We start from the raw sequence: 23,755 nt of genomic DNA on the forward strand, positions 1-23,755 counted from the left end.
GGCCGTCCCGCCGGCATCGGGGCCTCCCCGCCGGCTTCGGGGCCGCCCCCGCGCAGGGCCGTCCCGCCGGCTTCGGGGCCGCCCCCGCCGGCATCGGGGCCGCCCCCGTGCGGGGCGGACCCGCCGGTATCGGGGCCGCCCCCGCCGGCTTCGGGGCCGCCCCCGCGTGGGGCCGGCCCGCCGACATTGGGACGGCTCCCTTGCGGGGGGTGTTAAAGCCGCAGGAATCGGATCGGCTGCTGCGCGGGGGGGGCGAAAGCCGCAGGGATCGGATCGGCTGCTGCGCGGGGGGGGCGAAAGCCGCAGGGATCGGATCGGCTGCTGCGCGGGCGGGGCGAAAGCCCCCGGAATCACGGCGGCCGCCGCGCGGGGGGGGGGGGCGAAAGCCCCCGGAAACACGGCGGCCGCCGCGCGGGGGGGGGCGAAAGCCCCCGGAAACACGGCGGTCGCCGCGCGGGTGGGGCGAAAACCCCCAGAAGCACGGCGGCCGCCGCGCGGGGGGGGCGAAAGCCCCCGGAATCACCGCGGCCGCCGCGCGGGGTGGGCGAAAGCCCCCGGAAACACGGCGGCCGCTGCGCGGGGGGGGCGAAAGCCCCCGGAATCACGGCGGTCGCCGCGCGGGGGGGGGGGGGGGGGCGAAAGCCCCCGGAATCACGGCGGTCGCCGCGCGGGGGGGGGGGGCGAAAGCCCCCGGAAGCACGGCGGCCGCTGCACGGGGGGGGCGAAAGCCCCCGGAATCACGGCGGTCGCCGCGCGGGTGGGGCGAAAACCCCCGGAATCACGGCGGCCGCTGCGCGGGGGGGGCGAAAGCCCCCGGAATCACGGCGGCCGCCGCGCGGGGGGGGCGAAAGCCGCCGGAAGCACCGCGGCCGCCGCGCGGGGGGGGCGAAAACCCCCAGAAGCACGGCGGCCGCCATGCGGAGAGGGGGAAAACCGCCAGAATCGGAGCGGCTGCCACGCGGGGAGGGGGCAAGCAGCTGGAATCGGGGCAGCGGCGGCACGGGGCAAGCCTGCCGGCATTGGGTCACCCGGAGCGCCAGGGAACTCCCGGAACAGCGGGATGCTGCACGGAGCGGCGGTGGGCATAGCCCGGCCCTGCCGGGTACAGGCAGGCCCGGGAGCCAATGGCTGCCGGATTGAGGCGGGGCCTCGGCCAGCAAGCGTGCGGGAGGAGCTGGGGGCGGAGCCTCGCTGCAAAAAAAAACCCGGTGCGCCTTATAGACCGGTGCGCCTTATCTGATCTACAAAGTTGCAAAATGTGCCGGCTCCCGGGGGGTGCGCCTTATAGTCCGGTGCGCCTTATGGTCGTGAAATTACTGTAATTTAGTTCAAAAGCTCTGTAGACACTAGACCTGGACTCATGTGATTAATCACAACCATTACTGTTGGCTTAGTAAACACAGCAATGGCAATTAACTCACCTGCACAAAAGTAAAGATTTTTATTCACATCAGCTGAAATAATGTGAAGACTTAAACTTCCAGCCAAGTGCAACCCTAGGAAGCCATCAGAGGGTTTGTGAGGAAGCCTGAGTTGCTTGAGAGAGACTATAGTGCCCAAAACTCAACTAGCAGGTCACAGCAGTGCCCACCAGCCTTCACAAAGGACAACCAGGTATTCTCCCTGCCCCTATCCTTGTGCCAGGGCAGGGATGAACCATCCCAGAGTATCTGGCTTGCTTTGCTAAGGTAAGGCACAATGCACACAGACACACACAAAGTGTTTCACAGCCCTGAGAGAGGGTGGGTTACACCTCTCCAGTGCATGGTTAACGCCACAATGGGAGTCCCAAGCGTTCACATTTTCAGTCACAAAACTGAACCATCCACACCAGGGAGACACGTGAATAAAGTCCTCTTTATCCCTGCAGCACAGGGAGAGGGAGCAAATCTTGTGGGCTGGGACTAACATCTGGAATCACTACATGAGAGCCAGGCGTCACAGAAAGCGACAGCATTCCTCAAGTTTCCATGCAGGGTAGGGAACCTTCCTTTCCCCCGCGCAACCCCATCCGTCAGCCGCTCACTTCCTGCCAAACTCTGCCTTCCCAGCAGCCAGCAAGCTCCTCCCTCGAGTCTAGTTAGCTTTCCACTGCCACGTCAAGTGAGGCAGAAGGACAGAAGGGAAGCAAGAAGGGAGGGAGCAAAAACCAGAAGAGGGAGGGAGGCTCAGCAATGCCAGGGCGTAGTGGGGGGAGAGAAAGAAGGGATGTGGATTGCTCCCTACAGCAGCCAGAGGTGAGCTGCAAGGGCAGCTGGCCAAGGTTGCCTTCTGCAACCCTGTCAAAGGACCTTCTGGAGGGCTTGGAAGCAAAGGCTGGTTCTGTCTGAACTTTGCTCTGGACCCGCTGATCTTCAGGACAGGAGATGAGGGTGCATGGGGCCTGAGGATCCTCCCACACAGCTCCATGGGGAAGAAGAGGAGTTGAATGAAGCACCTGGGTGACAGCCAAGACTTCACAGCATTTCCTCCTCAAACTAATCAATTTTTTTTTCCTCTTTCTATAAAGGTGCAGCACATCCCAGGTGGAATCCAGGTACCAGCCTGACACCAACACTGGAAGAGGAAGGCGCTTGGAAACTTGCTCCAAATTGGAAACACGCAGGGAGCAACATTTCTTCTCCCCCAGCTGCCAGAGGAGGATGTTTTTCCAATCAGGACTTGGACTTTCGTTCACCCCATCTCTGCCCCGCACAACCCCATCCCAAAAGCAGGGAGGGGAGAGGACTAATGAGCTGCTGATTGCCGGAGAGCAGATCGCAGAGGCTCCACTCCGTCTGCCCAGTGTTCAGACTACCTGTTCAGGACTACGAGATTGTACAGTAGTCTGCACATTGGTTAGGCTGTGCTGGGATACACCACACACTGCCAGTGCTGCACGGGGACGGCAACACCTGCACGGCAGAGGGACATGCTTGGAGAGGGTGGGCTCTGGGATGGCTGCATGCAGAGGTCACTCACCCCTCAGCCTGGGAGGGTCTAACCCTTTGGAGCCATGCCTGATCATCACTTTTACCTGCCTGTTCACCAGCCTACTCAAAACCCTCTTGTTTCTCTTGTCTCTCTCTCATTCCTTTCTTATTTCTTTCAGTTTCATGTGCTTGTCCCAGGGTAGCTGTGTTCAGGATGGCTTGTGTTTCACGTGCTAAGCTTTGCCATAAAATGCAGAAATAAACACATAGGCCTGTCAGAGTCACAACTGTGGTGTGCTTTGCTACCTGAGAAGGCAGGTTCAAGCACAGAAAGGTCTCTGGAGAAAGGGGAGTTCACAGAGTAGAGAATATTGGCCATAATACAAAGAAAAACCCAGAATGGATTCAAAGTTGGAGGTTTGGATGCTCTGGGTGTTGTGTTTGCTTTGATGTTTGTCTGCCAGAGAAAGAAGAGAAACTGAGTGAAAGCATAAATGAGGACCGATTAAAACTGAGTAAGATTATGAGAAAATATACACTTGTGAAAAAAAGATAAGTTCATGAATGAAAAAGCTCCACAGAGAATGCAAAGAAAATGAACATGTTCTAGAGGGCACCTGAGAGCAGCATGAAAGCAGGAGAGGAACCACCTCAGAGGAGACCTGCTCTTATGTTCTTTAAAACAAGCTGGATGCAAAAACTTCACTGCAGCAAACTTATCACAGCAAGTTTCTGATGACTGGAGGCATCTGAGTAAAGGAAAAGGATTTCTACCCGCTGATTTGGGCCTCAAGGACATAGAGCAGGGAGTAGAAAGGGCCAGAGAAGAGGGAAGTGCATGTGTGCAGTGGAGGGGGGGACTATTTCTATTGATCCATGTGTTTATTTGTAAACTAGAATGGGGTAAGAGATGCTGACAGGTGCAGAATACACAGCTATCTAGTGACTGCCAATAAAGTCACCTTCCCCAGGACAGAAATACATTTCAACCAAAAGAGAAGACATGAAGACAGAAGAAGCTCAAAAACAACTGATGCATCAGGAATCAAAATGATCTGTAAGGAATATGAAGTACCTCCATGCACCCCAAGCACCTAAAACTCTGCAGCCTTCCCTCCTGTACACACAGGTCTCAAAAGCAGTGACATTGCATGCAACACATGAATAGCCTCATACAAGCAAATAAGGTCATTCTTCTAATGTAGCCATCCATTCACACAAGACCCAAATTTCTAGTACATGATTTACCTGAGTAAGGACTAAAGGTTCCAGCTGTATTGCACATTCATACAAATTCCCAAAGGAAGCTGCAGACACATCCATCCACCCAGCTGTGCAAACACTCCAGCACACAGTGGCACACAGGCACTGCAGCAGGAGCAGTCACCCTGCAGAGCAGGGACTGAGCTTTACTGCAGGAACCACAGAGCACAGTGCTCATTCCATCCTTCCTACAAGGTCCCTGTCACCAGCAGCTCTCTCCAAGCTCACAGACCTCTTTTCCAGCAGGCAGGAAAGCCCTGCAGAGTCATAGGCACTGTGCATTTCATAAGGGATCTGGGCAGGAGGAGTAGTCAAATAAAATTCTTCTATCATGTCCACTGTGGTGTTTGCTGAGCAGCCAGTGTGCTCTGGTGCTGTGCTGCTGCTCCACTGGGATACTACAGCCTCCCTGAGCAAGGAAACCTCACTCTGTACTGCCAGCAGCCAGAGAAAGCTCCTCCCCACCTCTCCTTCCCACTGCTGGCCTGCAGCATGATCCCACAGGGTTCAGGAGATGCAGGTACCTCAGGAGGGTCACCAGGTCCTGGGAGGCCAAGCTTTCTGTGGGGCCACTCTCCATGGGGCCAGTGTTTGACTCATTGAAAGGAGACAGGAAGAAAAACAGAGAGCCCAGGAGCACACACACATGGTCTTGGCAGCAAGGCAGAGTGGGGAGCCAACTTTCCACCCCCGCCTGGTCCACTCTTTCCTTCCCCTCCCATTCCCCAGCACACTCCCTCAGGCCCCTCCAGAGCATCAACAGCCATAGATCCCTGCTAACATGTAATGCTGGGCCCTTTAAGACATTTTAAGCTTCAGTTCCTTTCTTCAGAGGCAGAGAAAAAAAACAAGCCAGTGCTGCGGAAAGACTGGTATTTCACTAATGGGGTCCAGATGTCTTCATTCCACAGACACTGGGTCCTGGCTTGTGAGACAGGGCAGGGAGAGGCAGTGTCCCCAATCCTCCTGGCCCCAGAGGTGCTGGCCTAGCCTTCACCCTCACCCCACCCCACCTCATTCTGATCCTTCCCCCCTCAGCACCCACAGTGCTGCTACCAGCGCTTCCATCCACAAAAGGCAGATTCAGCTTCCTCCTCATTCCCTCTGGAAAGCAGCCAGAGCACAGGGGAACTAGGACAAGAGAGCCCACAAAAGTGCAGGGTGGGGCAGACACAGCCTCCTCCTTCTGTCCAGAGCTGAAGCAAAGAAAGACCATGGTGTACAACCTTTAAAAACACATTTTTCAGGAGCTGAAGAGGACATGAGTTCTCTTGAACTGCTGAAGGAGGAGAGCTCTGTAAAACAGACACGCAAGAATCCCCTGTCTGACAGAGGACCATGCACTGTGAGCAGCTCCTGGGCATTGAGTCAGCTCCGTGTAGAACTGAAGTTTGGGATGGGAATGCCCACGCTCAAGGCTCTCCCAGCTGCCCATCAAATGCACCAACTTTTAGCCTGGCTCAATATTTGAGTCCAGGCAGACGTTGCTTCCTTTCTCCCTCACAACAGCCAGTGATCAAGGAGTTGGACTTGGGGAGGAAGCAAATAAAACACACACTTCCCTTTCCCCCCTGCTCCCACTCAGTTGAAAACAAAGACTCCTTTCTCAGAGGCAGCTCAGACCTCATCAGTGCTGGTTCTCTATGTTTAAGGGACAGGGGCTGGCAGGGAACTGTTTTCATTAGGCAGCTCTGCAGAGGGGAAATGGTGCAGACCTCCAGTTGCTATCAACCCCCAAGGCTGCCCTCCCTCAGGAGGGGAGGGAGGTCCAATCCCCATCCCAGGCAACTGGAATCTATCAACAGTTTATACATCCCCACTGCAGACCGCCCTCCCTCCCACTCCCTGGGGGAAGAACAGGGAATTCTGATCATCTCTGTAATACAGATGTAGCAGCTGGCTTTGATTAAACTACTTGATGTTTATAACCACTCGACCTGTATATGAAGCCCAGAAGAGAGGGAGACCTCCCCAGGACACTCTGAACACAAAGGGCAGGGGTCTTACAGCAGAGAGACAATGATTTAGCAAAAGCCATTTCAATTCCTTGTTCTTTAATTAGGAAATTGCTGCCTGCTCATCCACAGCACCACAGCAGCCATCTCCAATACAGAAAGCAATATTTAGAGGCTGATTCATCACTGTATTTGTCATCATTTCTACCTGCTGAGAAGAAAACAGGCCCACTGATAGCAACTAGACAAGAAGCCAGGCCTGGCTGCAGCTCCCAGACACAATACTGAGTGCCTCAGAACACCTGAGGGACACAAACCATAATAAGAGGCAGAGAAGTTTCTTCATTTGCAATCAGAAACTCTGATCAGCTCAGAGCTTATGACTGCATCATATCAGACATTTTTCATCTCCCAGCACACTGAAGGGACTAAACCTTTCAATCACATTCTTACCAGAACCATCCACCTATTATTTCTTTTTCCAAAGTAATCAAAAGGGACAATTATCTACCTTTTCTTGCACGGGAAGTAAAACACTATTGACAGCGACTTCAGCTGCAAAGATTTTGACTGCTTATAACAATTCCCACTGAAGCAGAAACACACCATAGCATGTTGCCAGAATTGCTAATATTCAAGATTATCAAGCAATTCTACAGAGTAGGTCAATGTTCTTATCAGTGATATTCCACACATCACTGTACTCTTGGTCAGCAGAACTCTGACCATTTACAACTCAAACAATTTTAAATACAATACATTAACACATGTTCAATATAGAATCAATAAAAAGTTATTCCTACTTCGCATGTCTAAGAGCTGGACCTGGGAGAGACTAAGTAATTTACTCCAAGTCAGAAGGAGCCAGCACCTGAGCTGGAGCTTCAGGTCCACAGCTCCTGTTGCTTTGCTCTGAGAGCACTTTTTTCTTGTGACCAGGAGATGCATGAAATCACTGCCACGCGCCTTCAGAAAAATCACTGCTGCCCCACAAATGCCTAGAAGTCCAAATCTTGGAACTAACCCATCATACCCTTGATGATCACAGCTGCCACAGCAAAATGAATAAAGGTCAAATTCATTCCAAGTGCCTGTCAACTTTCCACTGAGCCAGAACTTCAAGCATAAATATTACTCCTTGTGCGTCAAACAAGCCACATTCACATCAATTCAGAAATGCTCAGCAGAACTGAGGCCATGGGGAGCCTGGCCCATGGATAGTTTCAGCTTGTCACAAGCTGCAGACAGCACTGAGAAGATACGTCTGTAACTCCCAGTGATCTGAAGTGCCTGTACTCATCACATGCCTAAGACTCAAGCAGCAGAATTGAGCTACTCACCTCATCGTCCTTGTACCAGGAGAGGTTCTCCGCTGTCAGGACAAACCAATACTCCTTGGAGCCACCCTTCATGATCCCAATGTTGTTGATGGTGAGCCAGCCTTTCCGGATCACCTGAGGGGGTGGAAGCAGTGAGCATTAACAAGGACAATCATTCCTGGCCTTAGGTGACAGAGGAGGGATCCAAGGGTATCCCTACATACAGAGCAGTACGGAAAAACAAGGAACATGGTGCTCTCTGCTGCTGCCAGAAGAGCCCCCCATTCAACTGACCAGTGAAGGTCCTTGCCCCAAAAGGGACAGGAACAGCATAAAAAGGAGGCAGGAAGGAACCTGGCAGTGCTGTGCATTATACCCTCTGCCAAGAGGAAAGAGATACAGAAAGAACTACATCAGGAGTGCCTTGGACACTGGCACAACCTACAAGCACCAAATCACAGCAAAACACCCAGAAAAGGCCACACCTAGAGAAAACCAGGAAACCAGCACACCTTTCAGCACACTGTGGATGTGGAGTGCTTCACTCAACTTATAGTAGGGGGAACTAGGTCATGATATGGCCAAGTACCCCAGAAAGAATTGAGTTTAGTAAAAGAACTCACTAAGGATAACAGAACAAAATGGTGCATCTGGAATTAGTACCCTGGACTTCACCATACCCAGGTATTTGGGCAGTCATATCAATCGAGGGCAAGACAAGTCTCTAGAAGTTTAGTCTGTAAAGAAGCCAGGCTATTACTCTCCAGGGGGATTCCTATCCACCAAGTGCTAGTTTAGAACCTCACACGTGCCATAATCAAATGCAGGTATGCATCAGCTTAAAGGCACCAGCTTTTACTATTACTGTACTATTTACACCCAGAAACATCCGCATGCATTATTTGTATCTTGTGTGAATATGCCTGCTGAAAACTCCCTGGCATTGAAAAGCCATGAGACTGCACTGTGTATTAGCAGGTTGCACTGTGTGAGCAACCTACCCAGTTGGCATAACACCTGACTAGCTGCCCTGGAGGTACAGGATCATTTAACCGGCAATTTACTCTGTAAAGCCAAACATAGGAGCCTTGGATCCTCATCTCCTGCCTTCTATGCTTGATCTAGTCCTACTCTCCATGTGGACAGGAGGGGGCAGTGGAACAGAACTACACATCCTTGGATTGCTGCTTTTTTATCTCCACCCACTCGAAAGATGTACCCGCAGTTCTGAATTCTTCCTCAACGTGCTACCTTTCCACCTCGTTTCTGCTTCATCTGTGTCTAATGCCAGCTGCCTTCCTCTCCCCATTCGGCAGCAGAGGGAATAATGTGTTTAAGCCCTGGTTTTGCCTTCCCAGATGCAACATTAATGTTCATTAGCACACCCTGCTGAGTGGCCTTCTACTCACCAGGATCTCATCCTGCAAAGGGGAACCATAGCAACAGCAGCAGAGCAGAGAGCAGGAGAGGAGCAAAGAGAGGAGAGATTATTACCAGGAAAGCTGGAGCAGGAGAAGAGAGGCTCAAAAATAAAATAAAATAAATTGGAGGCTGGTACCAAATCTTTTACCCCAGGTGTTAACACAAGCAACCCCCATCCCAAAATAAATCTAACAGGAAAGCGAAAGCACTTTAAAGGTAGATCTGAGTCTGCCCTTTGCACTCTTCTACGCTCAGCTCTACTGTAAGGGACTGCAGAGGATGGGATTCCCTACAGCTGTTCCAAAATGGCTGGCTGGCCAGCCCAACCTGCTGAGAACACCTGCCTGCCAACAATCTGAAACATTCTGCAATGTCGTGTCCAGGGAGAGGTGGCCAAACATTCTGTTATGAAGAGGATGGATGTCAGGAGTGAATGTCTTTTTAAAAGACTAAGCAAAAAAATTTACTTGTGTTAGCTATGAACCTGTTTGTAAGGCTTTGTTTCCAAGATCTCCTAGCCAAGACAGCCTTGCCATGTCCCCAGCAAATCTGGGACAAGTGTCATTAGTCTCTTTTTAATTCCGTGTCCACTCCTTACAGTTCCTGGAGGATTAAGAGAAGTCCTTCCCTCCACTGCTGCCTTCCCCCATGGGTGTGTTCAGATACATACCCACTGCAACCATGGCTATCATCACCCTCTATCTCCCTGTACAGATTTATATATTTCCAATGAATTTTTTCAGAAAAAGAGTCCATTAACTCTCTTTGTATCTCTTTTCAGAAAGTAGATACCACTCATGGGAAAGACAACTAGAAAGGACAATTCTGTAACAGTTCAGACCTAGTGTTCTGTACCTCTCACCTTGGCAGGAGAGTTGGCACAGTTAGTGAAGGGGCTGAACAGAGAGGAGGTTACAGAAGAGTAATTAATAGGGATTTCTACCAGAAAAGCAAGACCAGAACCTGATTATCAAGCTGCCATTGCCTTCCATTGCTGCCAGATGCTCAGCTCTTCCTGACTGTGGGGAGCCTAAACCACTATCCTCCAATTATAAAATTCCATGAGTTTGGAAAAAAAAAGGCAACACAACAAAACAACTTAGAGCAGTGCTGCATCCAGCCCAGCACTTGTCCACCTGGTAGCTTCCAGGTAGCAAACACATCCTCCTTGCAGCAGTGAAGGAGATGGAACTTGGCCTACCTGGTTACCAGCTGCCTTCTTCTTGCTCATCTGGCTGCTCCTCTGCTGAGCACTGAAAACAACAGCAGAGACATTCAAAACTTCCAAGGCTCTTCTTGACCACCTGAATCCTCCCTTTGGACAGCTGCTACAGTGAGTTGAAGCCCCCCCACCACTAGTTTTCAAGTCTTAAATCTTTTGCTATCTGCTCTCTCAGCCTGGACTACTCTTCTCACTCCCACATGAATCTCATTTGGGTCACTAACCCTCCACAGCTGCTGAGTTTATTTTTTTTTGTTCTGACACAAACAAAACTGTAACAGCCCCTTCCATACATCTCTATTCTCCTCCCCAGCCTTGCAATCCAGAGCTACTGAAAAAAACAAGCAATACTGAGAGCTGCACCGTTCTTGGGACAATAGCATCTGCACCAGGGCATCTGCACCCCATTTACTGGAGCAGCTACAGGACAGAGCCACAGGAAATACGTGTAGAGAAGAGGAGGCAATAGGAGGTGGGTGCTTACTTGGCAAAGCCAATGAAATCCTCGTGGTTTGTGTTCATGTAAGCCAGCTCAATGTCTATTAGAAGCATGACCTGCCAAACAAGAGGCACAGAGCAAGAGGTTAGTGATTGACACTGCTAACAGGGTCACACAGAACTCTGACACTCTTCATCATCCCCTCTGCAGCCAGACACCCCATGGCTCAGGCCCACCTTAGACATCTTCAGAAGGTGTCCCCCACCTGATTTCCCCCGACACACACTCCTGATCCCCACCTGGTCCTTGGTCCTGCCTTCTCTCTCACGGATGTGGGTGGTGACAATCCTCTCCATCTCCTCACGCAGATGAGGGTACTGGCTGAGCTGCAGGAGAGGGGAAACACGTGCACATGGGAAAGGGAGGTAAAAAGGGGGCTGCAGCCCCCGACACGTACACATGCACACATACACCTTGCTACTAGATATTCTCAAGGGAAGTTCTAGAAAGCTGGACTTGCAGAAAGTCTTTTCCAAGTTCCTGGAGGTCTGTTGAGGGCTAAGTTAATTTCTACTTGCTCTGGGCTTTAGAGAAAAGCCTTTTTCAGTCTTGCAGCAACCCTTCTGTCTCATCAGAGACCTACTCCAAACTCACCACATTCTTCTTGCCATAAGGCTTTTGGCAAACACCAGATGTAAGTGCACTGCTTCTTGATTGTTGGGCTTTCCCCATTAAAGTGAGTAGTTTCTCTAGATGTTCAGCACCTCATTGTAGTGGGCTAAGCAGGTGAATGGCCTGTTCTTACAACCTTTTAAGTCCTCTAGGAAGTGAAGTGGATTCCAGTCCCTGTTTACTGAGGGACTAAGCAAAAGCATCTGTCTCTCTCCATCTGCAAGCAGAGACAGAGGATCTGACCAGCTCAAGGGTTCATGTCTCCAGGAAACACTGTGCTCCGGGTATCCAGCTGCTTCTACCTGTTTTCCACTGTGCTGAGGCAGGATTACATAGAGGATATCTATGTTCATATTGCATCTACAGCACATTTTTTACATTACTGAGGAGTGAGTCCTTTCCTGCTCACACTGAGAAGCAGAAGGACTCTGGTAGGGATTCAACGGAAGATGATCTACAGAGATCATACCTGAGCTACACTTCTAGAATCAGCACCTTTAAAGTCCTCTGGGTTTCACACAGCACCTGCCTTCTTGCCTAGAGTCATAAACCTCTAGTGATTCCTACAGCAGCCACTGCTGCATCTCAGGTCAAACCCAGCATAGTCAAATGAATCCAGCCCTTTCTTCCCTACTTCACCTATCCCCTGTGAAACTATTTTCCCTGGTTTTTTTTTTTTAATACTACCTCCAATTTGACTATGATGTCAAACAGTATTTCCCAATCAGTCTTTTATATCTGCTCAAGGAGGTATATAAAATCTCATTTGCCCAAGACATGTACTGCATTTGTTTTTGTTCCTCCAGTTTATGAAAGCAACTTCTTAAACTGGTTTGCCCTTTTGTTTTGAATACATAATTATAACATGCTACAAGGAACAGTTTCAAAATGTGCAGCATCATTTCTAGAAGCCAGAATCCACACTAACCACCACCAATATTCCTAACATGTGCCAACAAATAGTTTCAAATCCTTTGAGCCCCCTTGCAGTCAAGAAAGTTGCAATAGCCTAGAACTGGAATTTTGACTAGATTTGACACTATTTTAAAATGTGTGGTTTTTGAAGGCCACAAAGGCAGAAAAAAAGTGGAATTAGTGTTCCCCAGTACCACTTTGTCTTGAAAGCAAAAACTGGGTGTTCTCCATGATCTTTTGGTTCAGGCAGCTGGTTGCTTCAGAGACAGACAGGGAAAGCTTCCTGTTTCCTTTGGGGGATTGGCAAAGGATAGATGGGCAAGTTATGTCAAACAGAAAAACAGGAAGTTGGAAAACCTTTAAGCAAGTCTCAGCTTCTTTGCTTCAAATTAAAAAAAAAAAAAAAACAACAACAAACACAGTCAAACAAAAACCACACGAAACCTCCCCCCACCATCCCAGTCCCAACCAGTTCAAATGCACACAAAGTGCAAAACAAGTAGTGGTTTATTCAGAACCCAGCTCATCCAGCAACATCCATGTGCAAAAATAAATTGGCAGCATTGGTCCCCATGCAGGAGCTTCTGACCCCAAGCATGCACAGGAGCAGCAAGGGTGGGCAAGGAAAGAGGATAAATAAGCCACATGATGTCACACCACCAAGGAACATGCAACAGGGTATAGAGGGGCAAGAGTTATCACCAGCAGGACAAACAGCACCCAGAAATGCCATGACTCTGAAAGACAGGAGAGCAGGCGACCCTTCGAGGGGTAAAGTCTGTCAGCCTGGGATCATGTCCCAGCTCAGTGGGGTTTCGATCCTGCTTTAGCATCATTTTCCTGTTCAATCAAAATACAAGCCCTCTTTGAAAACCAATTTGTCCCAACGCTCCTTAGTTCCCTCTTTGCAGATGCTACGAGTCCTTGCCAGCACACCAGAGATCAACCTTCAGCTGAAGGGCTGCTGACTTGCAAGACTTTCCTGCACTTGTGAGACACTGCAGTGCAGTCTGGCACAGAAGGCTCCTGCTTTTGGAAAAACACTAGCTAGAATATTATCCTCCTAAATGTAAGGGAGCATGCTTACACCAGCTTTCTGTTGCTTTTGGAGCTACTCTCCAATAGCAAGAAGCTCAAAATCAAGCCAGTCACAGGACAGCTGTTAATGGCACTCTTCTTCACCCCTCAACTTTGTCTAATAGTCAAGAAATAATCAACTTTTCATACAGGAAAACTGTAGTGTGAACACAGATGGGTTTGTCACCTTCTGTGTTCTTTGACAGTCTCATAATATTCAATCCATATAGCTTTATCAACTGTACATACAATGATTTCTTCACCATCTGGGGTGAAATGAAATAATTGTGAGATAACATAAACAATAACACACAACAGTTCAGGACAGCAACAAACCAAGGCTACAGGACTGTTAAGCTAATTCAAGAGGTGTTAGCCCAAGCAGCCTTCTTTTCCAGAAGCCTTGCAGGACTCCTGGTGAATTTAAAGGTTTTTTGTCATCTTTTCAGATGCAGCATCAGTCCACAACACAGCAGGCTGGGTATTACCTTACAATTAGCATCAGTCCTAAAGTAGCCTTTTCCAGATGCTTCCCCTAATAGCACATGCTCTTGTCCATGTCAAGCAGTTAGAGCTATAACATGCAAAATAAATATTGCAAATTAACTAATGTCCCTGTGCTGTTACTACCTTATGCCATCAGAACCCATCTCAGTCCAGCTGCAATCCTTAAGTGGCCTTTTCTTTCTTTCTACTCTTTCAGAGGGAGGTACAGGCAAGATTAAGCTTCCCACTACATGCACACATTTAACTTAAAACATTACTAAAGTCTTCCTTTTTCTTCCAGTACTACTGCTACGTGTTTTCATTCAGGCAGTTATTTTACATCTAACATCTGCCTCCCTGGCCTCTCTGGCTTTAACCACAGCCACTAGTCTCCTGCAGTGTCACTATCACCTTCTTTACAGGATTACCCAGGTTGCATCACCTTGGAATATCCACACAGGGTCATCCACCAGATCATGGATTAAAAATCCACAGAGCAAGTGGGTATCCAACCACTCTAAGGACGTGGTCCAACAGAGAAACTAGAATTCAACACGCTTGGGATTTTTATCATCATCCTTCTCTCTCCCCACCCAAAGCAGACATCACCAGCTGGATACAGAACACAGTACAAGCAATCACACCCATCAAAATAAAAATTCCAATTAGAAATAGGCTGGGAAGGAGTTATGCTGCCTCACCACAGCAGACCACACAATATGGCAACAGCAGGATTCCTCAAGAAACAGACTGGGCAGAGCTTGGGGCATGTCAAAGACGTGTCCTTACAGCAGTGGCAATGAGCTCTGCATTCCTTAGTGAGCCAGAATTTATTAACTCATTTTTGCCCTCACTCTGAACTCACATCAGTTATCATCTTCCCTTCCTTCCCAACTTAGGGCTCACCAAAACGCTGGCGAGTCTCGCTGTCACCCTGGAAGAAGGAAATTGTAACTTCCAAGTCCTAAAATAGCCCATGAATCAGTCCTTTCCAATTCAGTTTCCAGAAACGCTTCTGTTGTGCCACATGTTTCTGGCCCCTCGCTGGTAAGTTTAACACCAATTGCCACATCTGCCTTTTTTTTAAAGGAGGCATGTGGTGCCCTCTCCTGGAGGGAACCAGCCCAGGAATCAAAGCCACTCCTGCCCCAGCCTCCAAGAAGGATTTGACACCTTCCCTGTCACTCTCCACCTGCTGCTGCTCTCAGGCTTCACCTCCTGCACTTCACAGCAAGCAAGGAAAAGCATCACACTACTTCCCCCTGAGCACAGTCCATGGAGTGAGAAATCAGCAGGAGAATGATGCAGAGGGTGTAATGCCTGGAAAAGCTCTTCTCAAAACCTTTTGGAACTCTGAATGTCTCTTGCAGAACATGTTGCACCTCAAACTTTTAATCAACCGCTGTTTTGCAGATGTGACAGCTCAATATGCACTGCAGACCACTCATGCTGTGAGGGTGGGAAGTCTTTTTCTGGCTTTTTATCTTTCTAAGGTACCTGGATTTAAGGGGGTCCCAGAAATAGCAACTAAGTAGTTCCAAGTGTACAGGCAATGGCACAGTAAACTGGTCTTACTAAAGGTTTAATCCACACTGAGCCAGACAGAGGAGAAGGTTATGCCAGAGTAACCCAGCTCACTGCTCAGCTAAAGTGCCCATCTGTTGTCATGCACTCCCCTTGGCCTGCCTTTAAACTGCTCCTGTACCTGCAGGTTGCTGCTCTCCTCTAGATGTACTGTTGTATCAATTTTCTCTCTCTAGATTTGCTGGAGTTCCTGGTGGGTGCATGTGTGTGTGGATAAACAGCGTGGAAGTGTGTGGGAAGGGGATGGGCATTGACCTTTCTTTGATTTTTTTTGTTTCTTTACCTTTTCGCTACACTTTCTGATGGTGGATGTGAGCTCACTCACTACCATATCCACACACTTCAGACTTGGCTCCTTCAACTTCTGCACCTGCTTTTTCACTATGGCTTCAAAAGCGAGGTCAGGCGTGAAGAGACCCGTTCTGCATGGCAGGGGAAGGGTGGGAGGAAGCAACGAGGAAGAAGAAAGCAAAGCAGAGAAAGAGCAGGAAGGAGCAAGAAAGAAGGAAGGAAGAGGGAGAAGAGAGAAAACACAAGGCAAAATGAGAAGTGAGATTTTGGTTCATTCCATTAGCTTACTGAACCAGGTGAGCATTGCTATGGGGCCTGTGCACTGCCAAGTATCAGGAGAGTCTACAGGCAAATGGAAGTGTCAAAGGGGGAATGAGGTAGGAGCAGCTGGGCCAGTGAAATGGTGAGCTGTCAAGAGCAAGATGAATGAATGGAGCCCCAGGGATCAAGTGATCACTTCCTGAAGGAAAGCTTCTTTGGATTTCAAGACAAAACTTCTCGCCAGTGAGCCACTGCCTCTTCTCCTAGAGGTTCACCATTTCTCTTGATGTCATTTCCCTTTCCTTCCCACCATATCCCCTTCCAAGTTTGCCTTATTCCAGCTGCAGGAAGCCTGAGCAGGCTAAGACCTGGAGAGCTCTGTCACTTGTATCTTGTTTTGGCAGAACCGAACTGGTGTCTCTCAGTTTCAGGGATCTGGGCAAACCATTCCACTTACAGAACACATTTCATTTCACCCACCTCCCCTGCAACATCAGCTTCCTCAGTAAGAATAGATGTACCCAGTATTTAGGAAAATGCAAATGTGCTACAGGACATCCACAGCTATACAAAGCATCCATTATACCTGCAGCATCAGACCCAACATAGGCCTACTGTGATTTATAAGGAACTATTAATTTCCACTGATATTTTGTGGTCTGTGTTTTCAATGGCTCCACTCAGGAAGAAGAGAAAATCCACACAAACTAAAGTTACTAAATAATAGCCAAGATCAATCCAATTCAAGACTACTGCACCCAAAAAAAGTTTTTCAGCACTTCTTTTAACACTTCAGAGCTTCTACTGGATGCTCTTTGTTACACAATCTGAGTAATTTGTCTTACCATGGGCCATTAGCACTTTGCCAATGCTTTCAGGGAATAACATCCCCTTGGCATGGGAAGGGGATATTGCTTTTCTAAAGCTGCAGTTTATAACCACACCTGGAGTGCCTGCAGCTAACACCAAATCCTGGGATAGCTATAAATAACCACCACTTCATGTAAATCACGTATTTACTCCTTCACCTCATCTTTCACATCTCTGTGGATAACACCTGCAAGTCCCCAAGCAACACCAGCATTAAAACACTCTTCAACACACATTAGGGAAAGTACAACCACTCTGTCTTTTAAGCATCAAAGAGCTGGAATATGCTACAGGATTTGGATCCACCCAAGGGTTTCTCTCCAGGTGCCAATAATGCTTTTTGAGCAAAGTAAGATCATTTCCAGAGTTCAGCTCATATCCTCTGACCCAGCAGAGGCTTCCTACAAACCCAGCAGCCAGCTAAGCTCAAGTTATGCTGCTTGCCCCACCAGACTTCAGGGGAAATCTGGTATTTCCTTTTTTAAATTAGTCCCTTACAATACCTGAGTATCACCTGAAGGACAGTATTTTGTTTCTTCATATACAAAATTGTAACCACGGCTACCAGAGCACACACACAGAACAAGCCAACCATGAACACCTTAGCAGTAGGATACAAGCTGAAATGGGATCCTTTATTCCTGAATCTGTGGCATTTCCCCTCCATCCATGTGGCCTCTTCTCCTCCCACATTTCCCACCCTGTTGTACCCACCACCTGATCACTTGAGGAACTGTTGCCTTCAGAACAGAGGGTTTTTTCTAAAATTGTCAGTCAAAAGAGGAATGAAAAAGAAACAATGAAGTAAGAAATAGGAAGTGAAGGAAAGGATGCAATGAGAAAGAACCAATGGGCAGTTTTGAATAGCAACTGATGGATGGAGAACAAATCAAAAGAAGCTTCAGAGGGCATGAAAAAGGAGGGCCCTTCTGATCCAGTTAGCAGGTGACTCAGGATACTTGGCAGCCCGAGGGCCTGTGCTTACCTGTCAACAGGCTCTAATGGCAATTTTCTGGGTGCTTCCCACAGTCACACACCCCAAGAGAGGACAGCAGGACAGAAAAGGAAGCTCCTCCAGCACTCTAGAAACCTGAGCAACCTCTCACTGCATCCACTTTGCTCTCCCAGTCTGTCCTGGGGGGCAAAGCACGCGCCTGCACACCTGAGCCCTTCTGCAGAGGCTCTTGGCCCTAAGAGCCAGGCACTTGTGCAAGGGATGGCAAGTGTCACCACTTGGGCACCTGTCCCCACCCTTGCCAAGAGGGGGTCAGACTCTGTGGAAACCTCCTGCAGTGCCCATTTACCTGCACCTGAATACCAGGGGTGATTCCAGTCTCCAGTGCCCACCTAAGCCTAACAGAGGTGCCTTTTCACCAGCACCCAGCCCTGCCTGAAGCAGCAAGTCATGGCTGAGAAGAATGGCACAAGACATCTTATCTCACTCTCCTTCAACCCCAATCTGAAATACAAAAGCTGCCACATCTAAAGGGCAGAATCAAGGAAGGTTCCCACCCTTGATCATAAAAAATACCAGTATGGATCCCAAAGGGCAAAGCCTGATGCCTTCACTCTTGAGAGAGAGTGCAGATGGACCCCAGCAGCTAACAAACATTTCTAACCTGCTTCTTCTCAGCCATGTGCTGCTATTCCAGATCAGGATATGGACCAAACCAGCCAGAAACCAAGCCAAACACCACAGGAACGTTTCCTTTAGCTACAACCCACAACTGTAAGTGCTGCAGCTCTAAATTTCAGCCCCATCTAACCCCCAATGGCAACTCTGGGTTTAATCCTCTTACTTCTACAAGAACAGAGGGCACAAAATTTAAATCCCAGTTTCTGGCTTGGAAAATAAACCGAGATAACAAATTTAAAGAAAAATGTAGCCATAGAGTTTTCAAAAGAACCAGGAGTCATACTACAAAGGAGTGGCCAGGACATCTCCAGCATGCCTCAGCTCTAAAAGATTCAGGGAGCAGGACCATAGCCCACATCCCACAGTGCTTCCTTTCTGTTTGGCTTGTTGGCTGGATCGCTCCAGGCTGGCTCTGCTCAGGTCTAGTCATGCTGAGGAGGTGGTGAAAACACCAAGTGTGGCTGCAGGCAAGTCCCTGCCCAGGTCAGGTCACGATGCTGCGCCACAGCCAGCGAGCAGGTGGAAGGTGCCAACTCCATGCTGCCTCTGGTTACCTTCTTGGTGCACTGTCTAACAGTATTGATTAACTCCGAAATGACCATGTCCACGCATTTCAGGCAAGGCTCTTTAATCTTCTTCACCTGCTTTTTCACAATGGTCTCAAAGGCCATGTCAGGTGTGAAGAGACCGGTTCTAAACACCCAGGGTGGGGACAAGACAAGGCAGGAAGGGGAGAAGGGGCAAGGAGAATGTCACAGCGTTACACACACATCTTGGAGCAGGCACCGCCATCACCAAAACCCGGGTCATTTGGGCTGGGAAGTATCACAACCCCTGGACAAGCCCTGACTGAAGTTCATGAAAAACAAGGGATGCTTGGCACTTGCAAGGAAGGGCAAAATGGACCTTAGCTAAACAGCCATAGCCAGGTCACCATTTTACCTCAGCCTAAGGGTGGCAAGGTCTGACCCCTCCACAATGTATTTGGTCTCAGAGTTGTGCAGGAGATGAGGCCTGCTCTTGAAGATTTTCTGAATGGTTAGGACACTGACACATCTGATACCCTTTATCAAGTTCAGTGGTAACTGGACAAAAGAAAGGAATGAAAATAAATCTAGGTCAGTGTTTGTTCACATCCCTGTGTGCAGAAGGGCTCCAACAGGCACCTTCCCAAGAGCAGCACAACTCAGGGTCTCAAGGCTGAATTTTCTGACAACTCACCTTCACACTGAAGGGAACACAAACCTGTAACTATGTGGGGCCAGTGGTAACTTGGTGATGGGCACACCAGTGCTCCCTCAGGTCTCTAGGGGACAAGGGGCTCTTTTTTGAACAACTAACTGCTGGTTAGTGTGAAAAATCAACATTTTAGTTTTAACTAAACAAAGGAGTCATATGGAGTTGCATCCATCTTCCTACCCTTTCATAGGTAAAAACCCAAGAAGGATGGAAAACATATCAAGTCACCCAGGCTTTTACCTTTTAGGCGTCTGTGATCCCACATGGGAAAAAAAAAAAAACCAAACTCGCTTGAATCAGTGTCCCTATTCTTAGATTCAAGCCAGAAGGTTTCCCTCCCTTTGGCTGACCTACCGTACCTCTGAAGTCTTCAACTCCATCTGGAAGGTCTAGAAGTATTTACAAGGCTTTTCAGCCAGAGCTCTGCCTAGTGTGTGATACGTGCCTGATACCGTGGATGTTCTTGATGGCGTAGCTGATCTCCCGCCGCAGCTCCTTCTCATCAAACTCCATCTGCACCAGGAGGGAATTCCATCAGAAACTTTCTGACACTGATCTGCACATCACAGGACACAGCAGCAGACTTTGCAGAGAAGAGGTCCCATGCCAGCATTACCATGTGACACGTGAGGTATTAGCTCAAGAGTTGGATACAGAGTCCAGCCACAAAACTGCTGCGGCCAAAGCCACCCTGGACATAGTAGCTTTGACATAACATGTCTGTGAGGGCATGCAGTCATTGATTTACCACTGGGTGTGTTGAAATGATCTTTCACACTCAATTTAGCATTTAGGAATCAAGCCCAAACAATATTAGCTCAGAGAAAGTTAAGTTCTGCCACAAGAACAGGGACAGAGGAGAAACTCAGCACTATGGGAAAGTCTCAATAAAGGAGACAAACAAGTGAAAAAAGGTTATAAGAAGGGAAAAATCATGGAACAAAGTAGCTGAAGACAAAGTCCACTGATGAAAGATACCAAGAGGAGTAAGGAGTCAGACAGAAGTAGTAACATACAACAGGAAACAAAAAGTGTATCCCAACAGCATGGGGAAGCAGTACCTTCACCAGTTCAAAGGGGAAACGCTCATGGAAGATGCGGTTGATCCGAGCTCCTCCCGACAGCTCATAGGTGTCAATTTGGTCTCCAGAACCTTCAATGCGTTTCTCAAAGTCCACAGCAAACTGCTGGACCATCCTGAAAGAAAACCAAGAGCATGAAGCAGAACTCATCACTGAGCAGTCCCTCCCAGGGAAGGCCACTTACTGAAGCAGAGCTTTGGTCTTGCGAGCGGGGTCATCAGGGCGGAAGTTCTTGTACTCCTCCACCTCCTTCTCAATGGAGAGGAGCTGGCTCTGGAGCTTGTTCCGCAGCCCTGGCAGCGTGTCACGGATGTGGTTGGTCAATTGCTGGACAAGAAGAAGGTTTAAAATGGCAATAAACTTCTAGGTTGTTACTGGGAAGAGTTTGCTGCCTCCACACTACAAAAAAGATGAAAGTTCCCCTCTGTGTTCAGTTGTGTGGTCCTAACAAGAGGTCTGTCCCAGGACAAATGCCCAGTTATGGTCTGAAGGTGTTCACTCTCCCTAACTCCTGCCTATTGCCCTCCTCTACTCCTGACCTTCAGTTTGCCCTCTAGTCTGGTGCAAAACTCTCCTCCACACAAACAGAACTGACTCAAACCCAAGAATAAACTCACATACAAGTGTTATCATTTGCTTTTTACACACATTAGCACACCATTGACACTCAGTGTTTTAGCAAAACCTTTTTTCCAAAAAAAGGGTGAAAAGGCAAGGTGGAAGGAGCCAAAACCCCTCATGAGGCTCTAATAAGAGGGTTTCCACAAAGCACACCTTTGTGGGAAACTCCAGTTCAAAGATGAATATTTGAATAAGGGGAAATAGGAAAGAGACTCTCTTCACTTCAGAGGGTATTTCAAGGGAGCAGAGAGGGAAGCAACAGTAAATTGCTGCTGTATGAAAAATAGAGATAAGACAGCCTCAGTAGATGGGAAATTACTATCAGTATCACATAAATACTGCTAGGTACAGAGATCACTAGAATTTAGAAGGTATCTTTTAACTTAGCCAGAAAGACCTTGCATCCTGAGTGTATATACCACAAACCAATTACTGAATTTGAAAGGATAAATCAGTGCTCTGCCTTTGGTGTGCCAGCTCCATTACTGGCCTCAGCGTGTTTCACAGCCAGTGACATCACGAGCACAGCTCTAGACTGTGGACAGTACCTGGTTCAGTACTTTCTGCAGGAAGGGGGTTCCCATGCGATCAGCCATGTGTCTGTAGGCTGGGTGGGAGAGAAAAAACTTCCTCTCTGCAGCCAAAGCTGCCTGAATGTCCTTCTTGCCATCTATGTCCTTCTGACTTCTGTTCACCACACCAATGTAACCTGCAAGAGTGGGGTTAGAGATCAGAGGGCTTCAAGGATGTAAATAAAACTCAGACTTGAGAAGGAAGTTACTCAGCCAGCAGCATTACACAAGGGGGATTCTAGCGGTAACACATTATTAGGGGCAATTGGAAGAGTTTAAAATTAGAATTTCCTTGAATGGTCCAGGTTCTGATATTTCAGTATACAGGACAAAAATGAGTATGGAATAGAGAAATAGCTTATTTATTACTGTTCCCCTAACACAAGCACACTACAGTCTCATTTATTTCAGACTCTTCTTATGAGTCCTTAGCACAGCAAGTACCATAGCCCAGAATTATTTAATCTCTTTACTATGGCAGCTTGCCTTAATGAAAGGAGGAAAGAGATAGTAAAAACAAGAGTATAAGGCTGTGTTTCTGCTAGGACTACACATCAAGGTATAAACACCTAAAAAGTTCCTGTTATGAGCATGACTGAGCCCTGTTCCCCAACTTTTCTCACTTCTAGGTTGGAACAGAGATGGTTTAACCACAAGTTGTAAGAGATGCTTTAGGAAGGGGATGCACTGGAGGAAGAGGATGAGGCCAGGACACCTCACACAGGGAAAACAGAGGAAGGAGATCATGGACAAAGCATGAGGAAACATACCCCTACGGAGGGGAAGCAATTTGTTTTCTAATACATCTCGTGCATCAGTTCCTTCATCCATAAGATCCAGCTTGGTAATGACCCCAATGGTGCGTTGGCCTACAGAAAAAAACCACAAACATACTTGATCAGCAAGTGTCTCATGTATTATTTTTCTCTCTTCACAGAACTTAGGTTAGCTACCCAAGGACTCTTAAAAGTCACATATTATAGCTCCCATCATGTACAAGAGGTCACAAGAGCAAAACAAACAAAAATCCAAGATCAGTTGTCAATTGTATCCTGCTGAATGCACAAGCTATGCCACAGCAGAAAAGGATTTTAGTGTGTATTCTCCTAGTTCTTTCTAGGCTAAATGCAAATGATTAAAGGAAAGGAAATCCTTTATGGGGCTTAGATAAATTAAGAAAAGGGGAGTAACAAAATTTCTACTACAGCAGCTGTTAACACTCACCTCTCAAAAGAATGTTTGTTGGTGAATATACATCCCAAGGTAACAGACAAGAGCCACAGCTACTGGGCTAATCACAACCAAACAAAAATCAGATCACTGATTTGATGCCAGGATAAATTAGGAGACATTTACCTTGAGGATCCACCTCCTTTGCAATCTTCAGGGCATCAGAATTGGCCAAATCAGAGTTGGCTGGGGATACTGCCAAGATGAGGCAGTTCTCTTTGGTGACAAACTGCATGAGCATGTCTCGGATCTGGAATTCAATGTCAGGAGGCTGATCCCCTACAGGGACTTTAGTCATACCTGGCAGGTCCACCAAGGTCAGGTTCAGGACTAGAAACAGGACACAAGAGTTAGCACAAGAGATTGTTAAGGCAGGAATGTTCTGATCTTTAAGTACCACCTGTAGTTAAAGTGACTCCAATATATCACAGGGATAAGAGATGCACAAACAAAAGCACACAAAGCTTTCTATTCCCTTCTTGTTAAGCATCAGTAAGAACTAGTTGTAAGTTGTTTCTACTGTGATTGTCTATGATCTCATCACCTTTCCTTCAAATCACTTGTTTTCATACTGATTAGGAAAACTGTGCCCTCAAAGTCCTTTCACACATGCTATACTGAACAGTAAGGGATGACAGTACTTTGTTTTCAGCTCACAATGGACTGCAGAGCCTTCTAGAAGAGTTG

General features: G+C 48.1%; 1 protein-coding gene across 18 annotated transcripts in view; it reads right to left on the reverse strand.

Annotated features, from left to right (window-relative positions):
* The window catches only part of DNM1 (dynamin 1), a 65,617-nt gene that overhangs the window by 17,843 nt on the left and 24,019 nt on the right, over window positions 1-23,755 (reverse strand). For 12 of the 18 annotated variants that reach the window (XR_004419849.2, XR_004419851.2, XR_004419850.2 and 9 more), the window contains exons 4-15: window positions 23,195-23,398; window positions 22,609-22,707; window positions 21,815-21,975; window positions 20,830-20,972; window positions 20,625-20,760; window positions 20,009-20,076; window positions 18,879-19,017; window positions 10,832-10,918; window positions 10,578-10,648; window positions 10,073-10,124; window positions 8,859-8,870; window positions 7,471-7,584 (exon numbers count right to left, since the gene is read on the reverse strand). Coding sequence is in view for 12 of the 18 variants with exons in the window: in XM_033077270.1 (XP_032933161.1) it covers window positions 7,471-7,584; window positions 8,859-8,870; window positions 10,073-10,124; window positions 10,578-10,648; window positions 10,832-10,918; window positions 18,879-19,017; window positions 20,009-20,076; window positions 20,625-20,760; window positions 20,830-20,972; window positions 21,815-21,975; window positions 22,609-22,707; window positions 23,195-23,398 (1,286 nt within the window). In the remaining 6 variants the exon portion in view is untranslated. Of the gene's footprint in view, window positions 1-7,470; window positions 7,585-8,858; window positions 8,871-10,072; window positions 10,125-10,577; window positions 10,649-10,831; window positions 10,919-15,549; window positions 15,689-18,878; window positions 19,018-20,008; window positions 20,077-20,624; window positions 20,761-20,829; window positions 20,973-21,814; window positions 21,976-22,608; window positions 22,708-23,194; window positions 23,399-23,755 lie in introns of all 18 variants that reach the window. The other 6 variants (XM_033077271.1, XM_033077268.2, XM_042779875.1 and 3 more) reach the window with 3 other exon arrangements.

This window comes from Catharus ustulatus, chromosome 21, assembly GCF_009819885.2.
Source record: "Catharus ustulatus isolate bCatUst1 chromosome 21, bCatUst1.pri.v2, whole genome shotgun sequence".
In the NCBI taxonomy this organism is placed as follows: domain Eukaryota; kingdom Metazoa; phylum Chordata; class Aves; order Passeriformes; family Turdidae; genus Catharus; species Catharus ustulatus.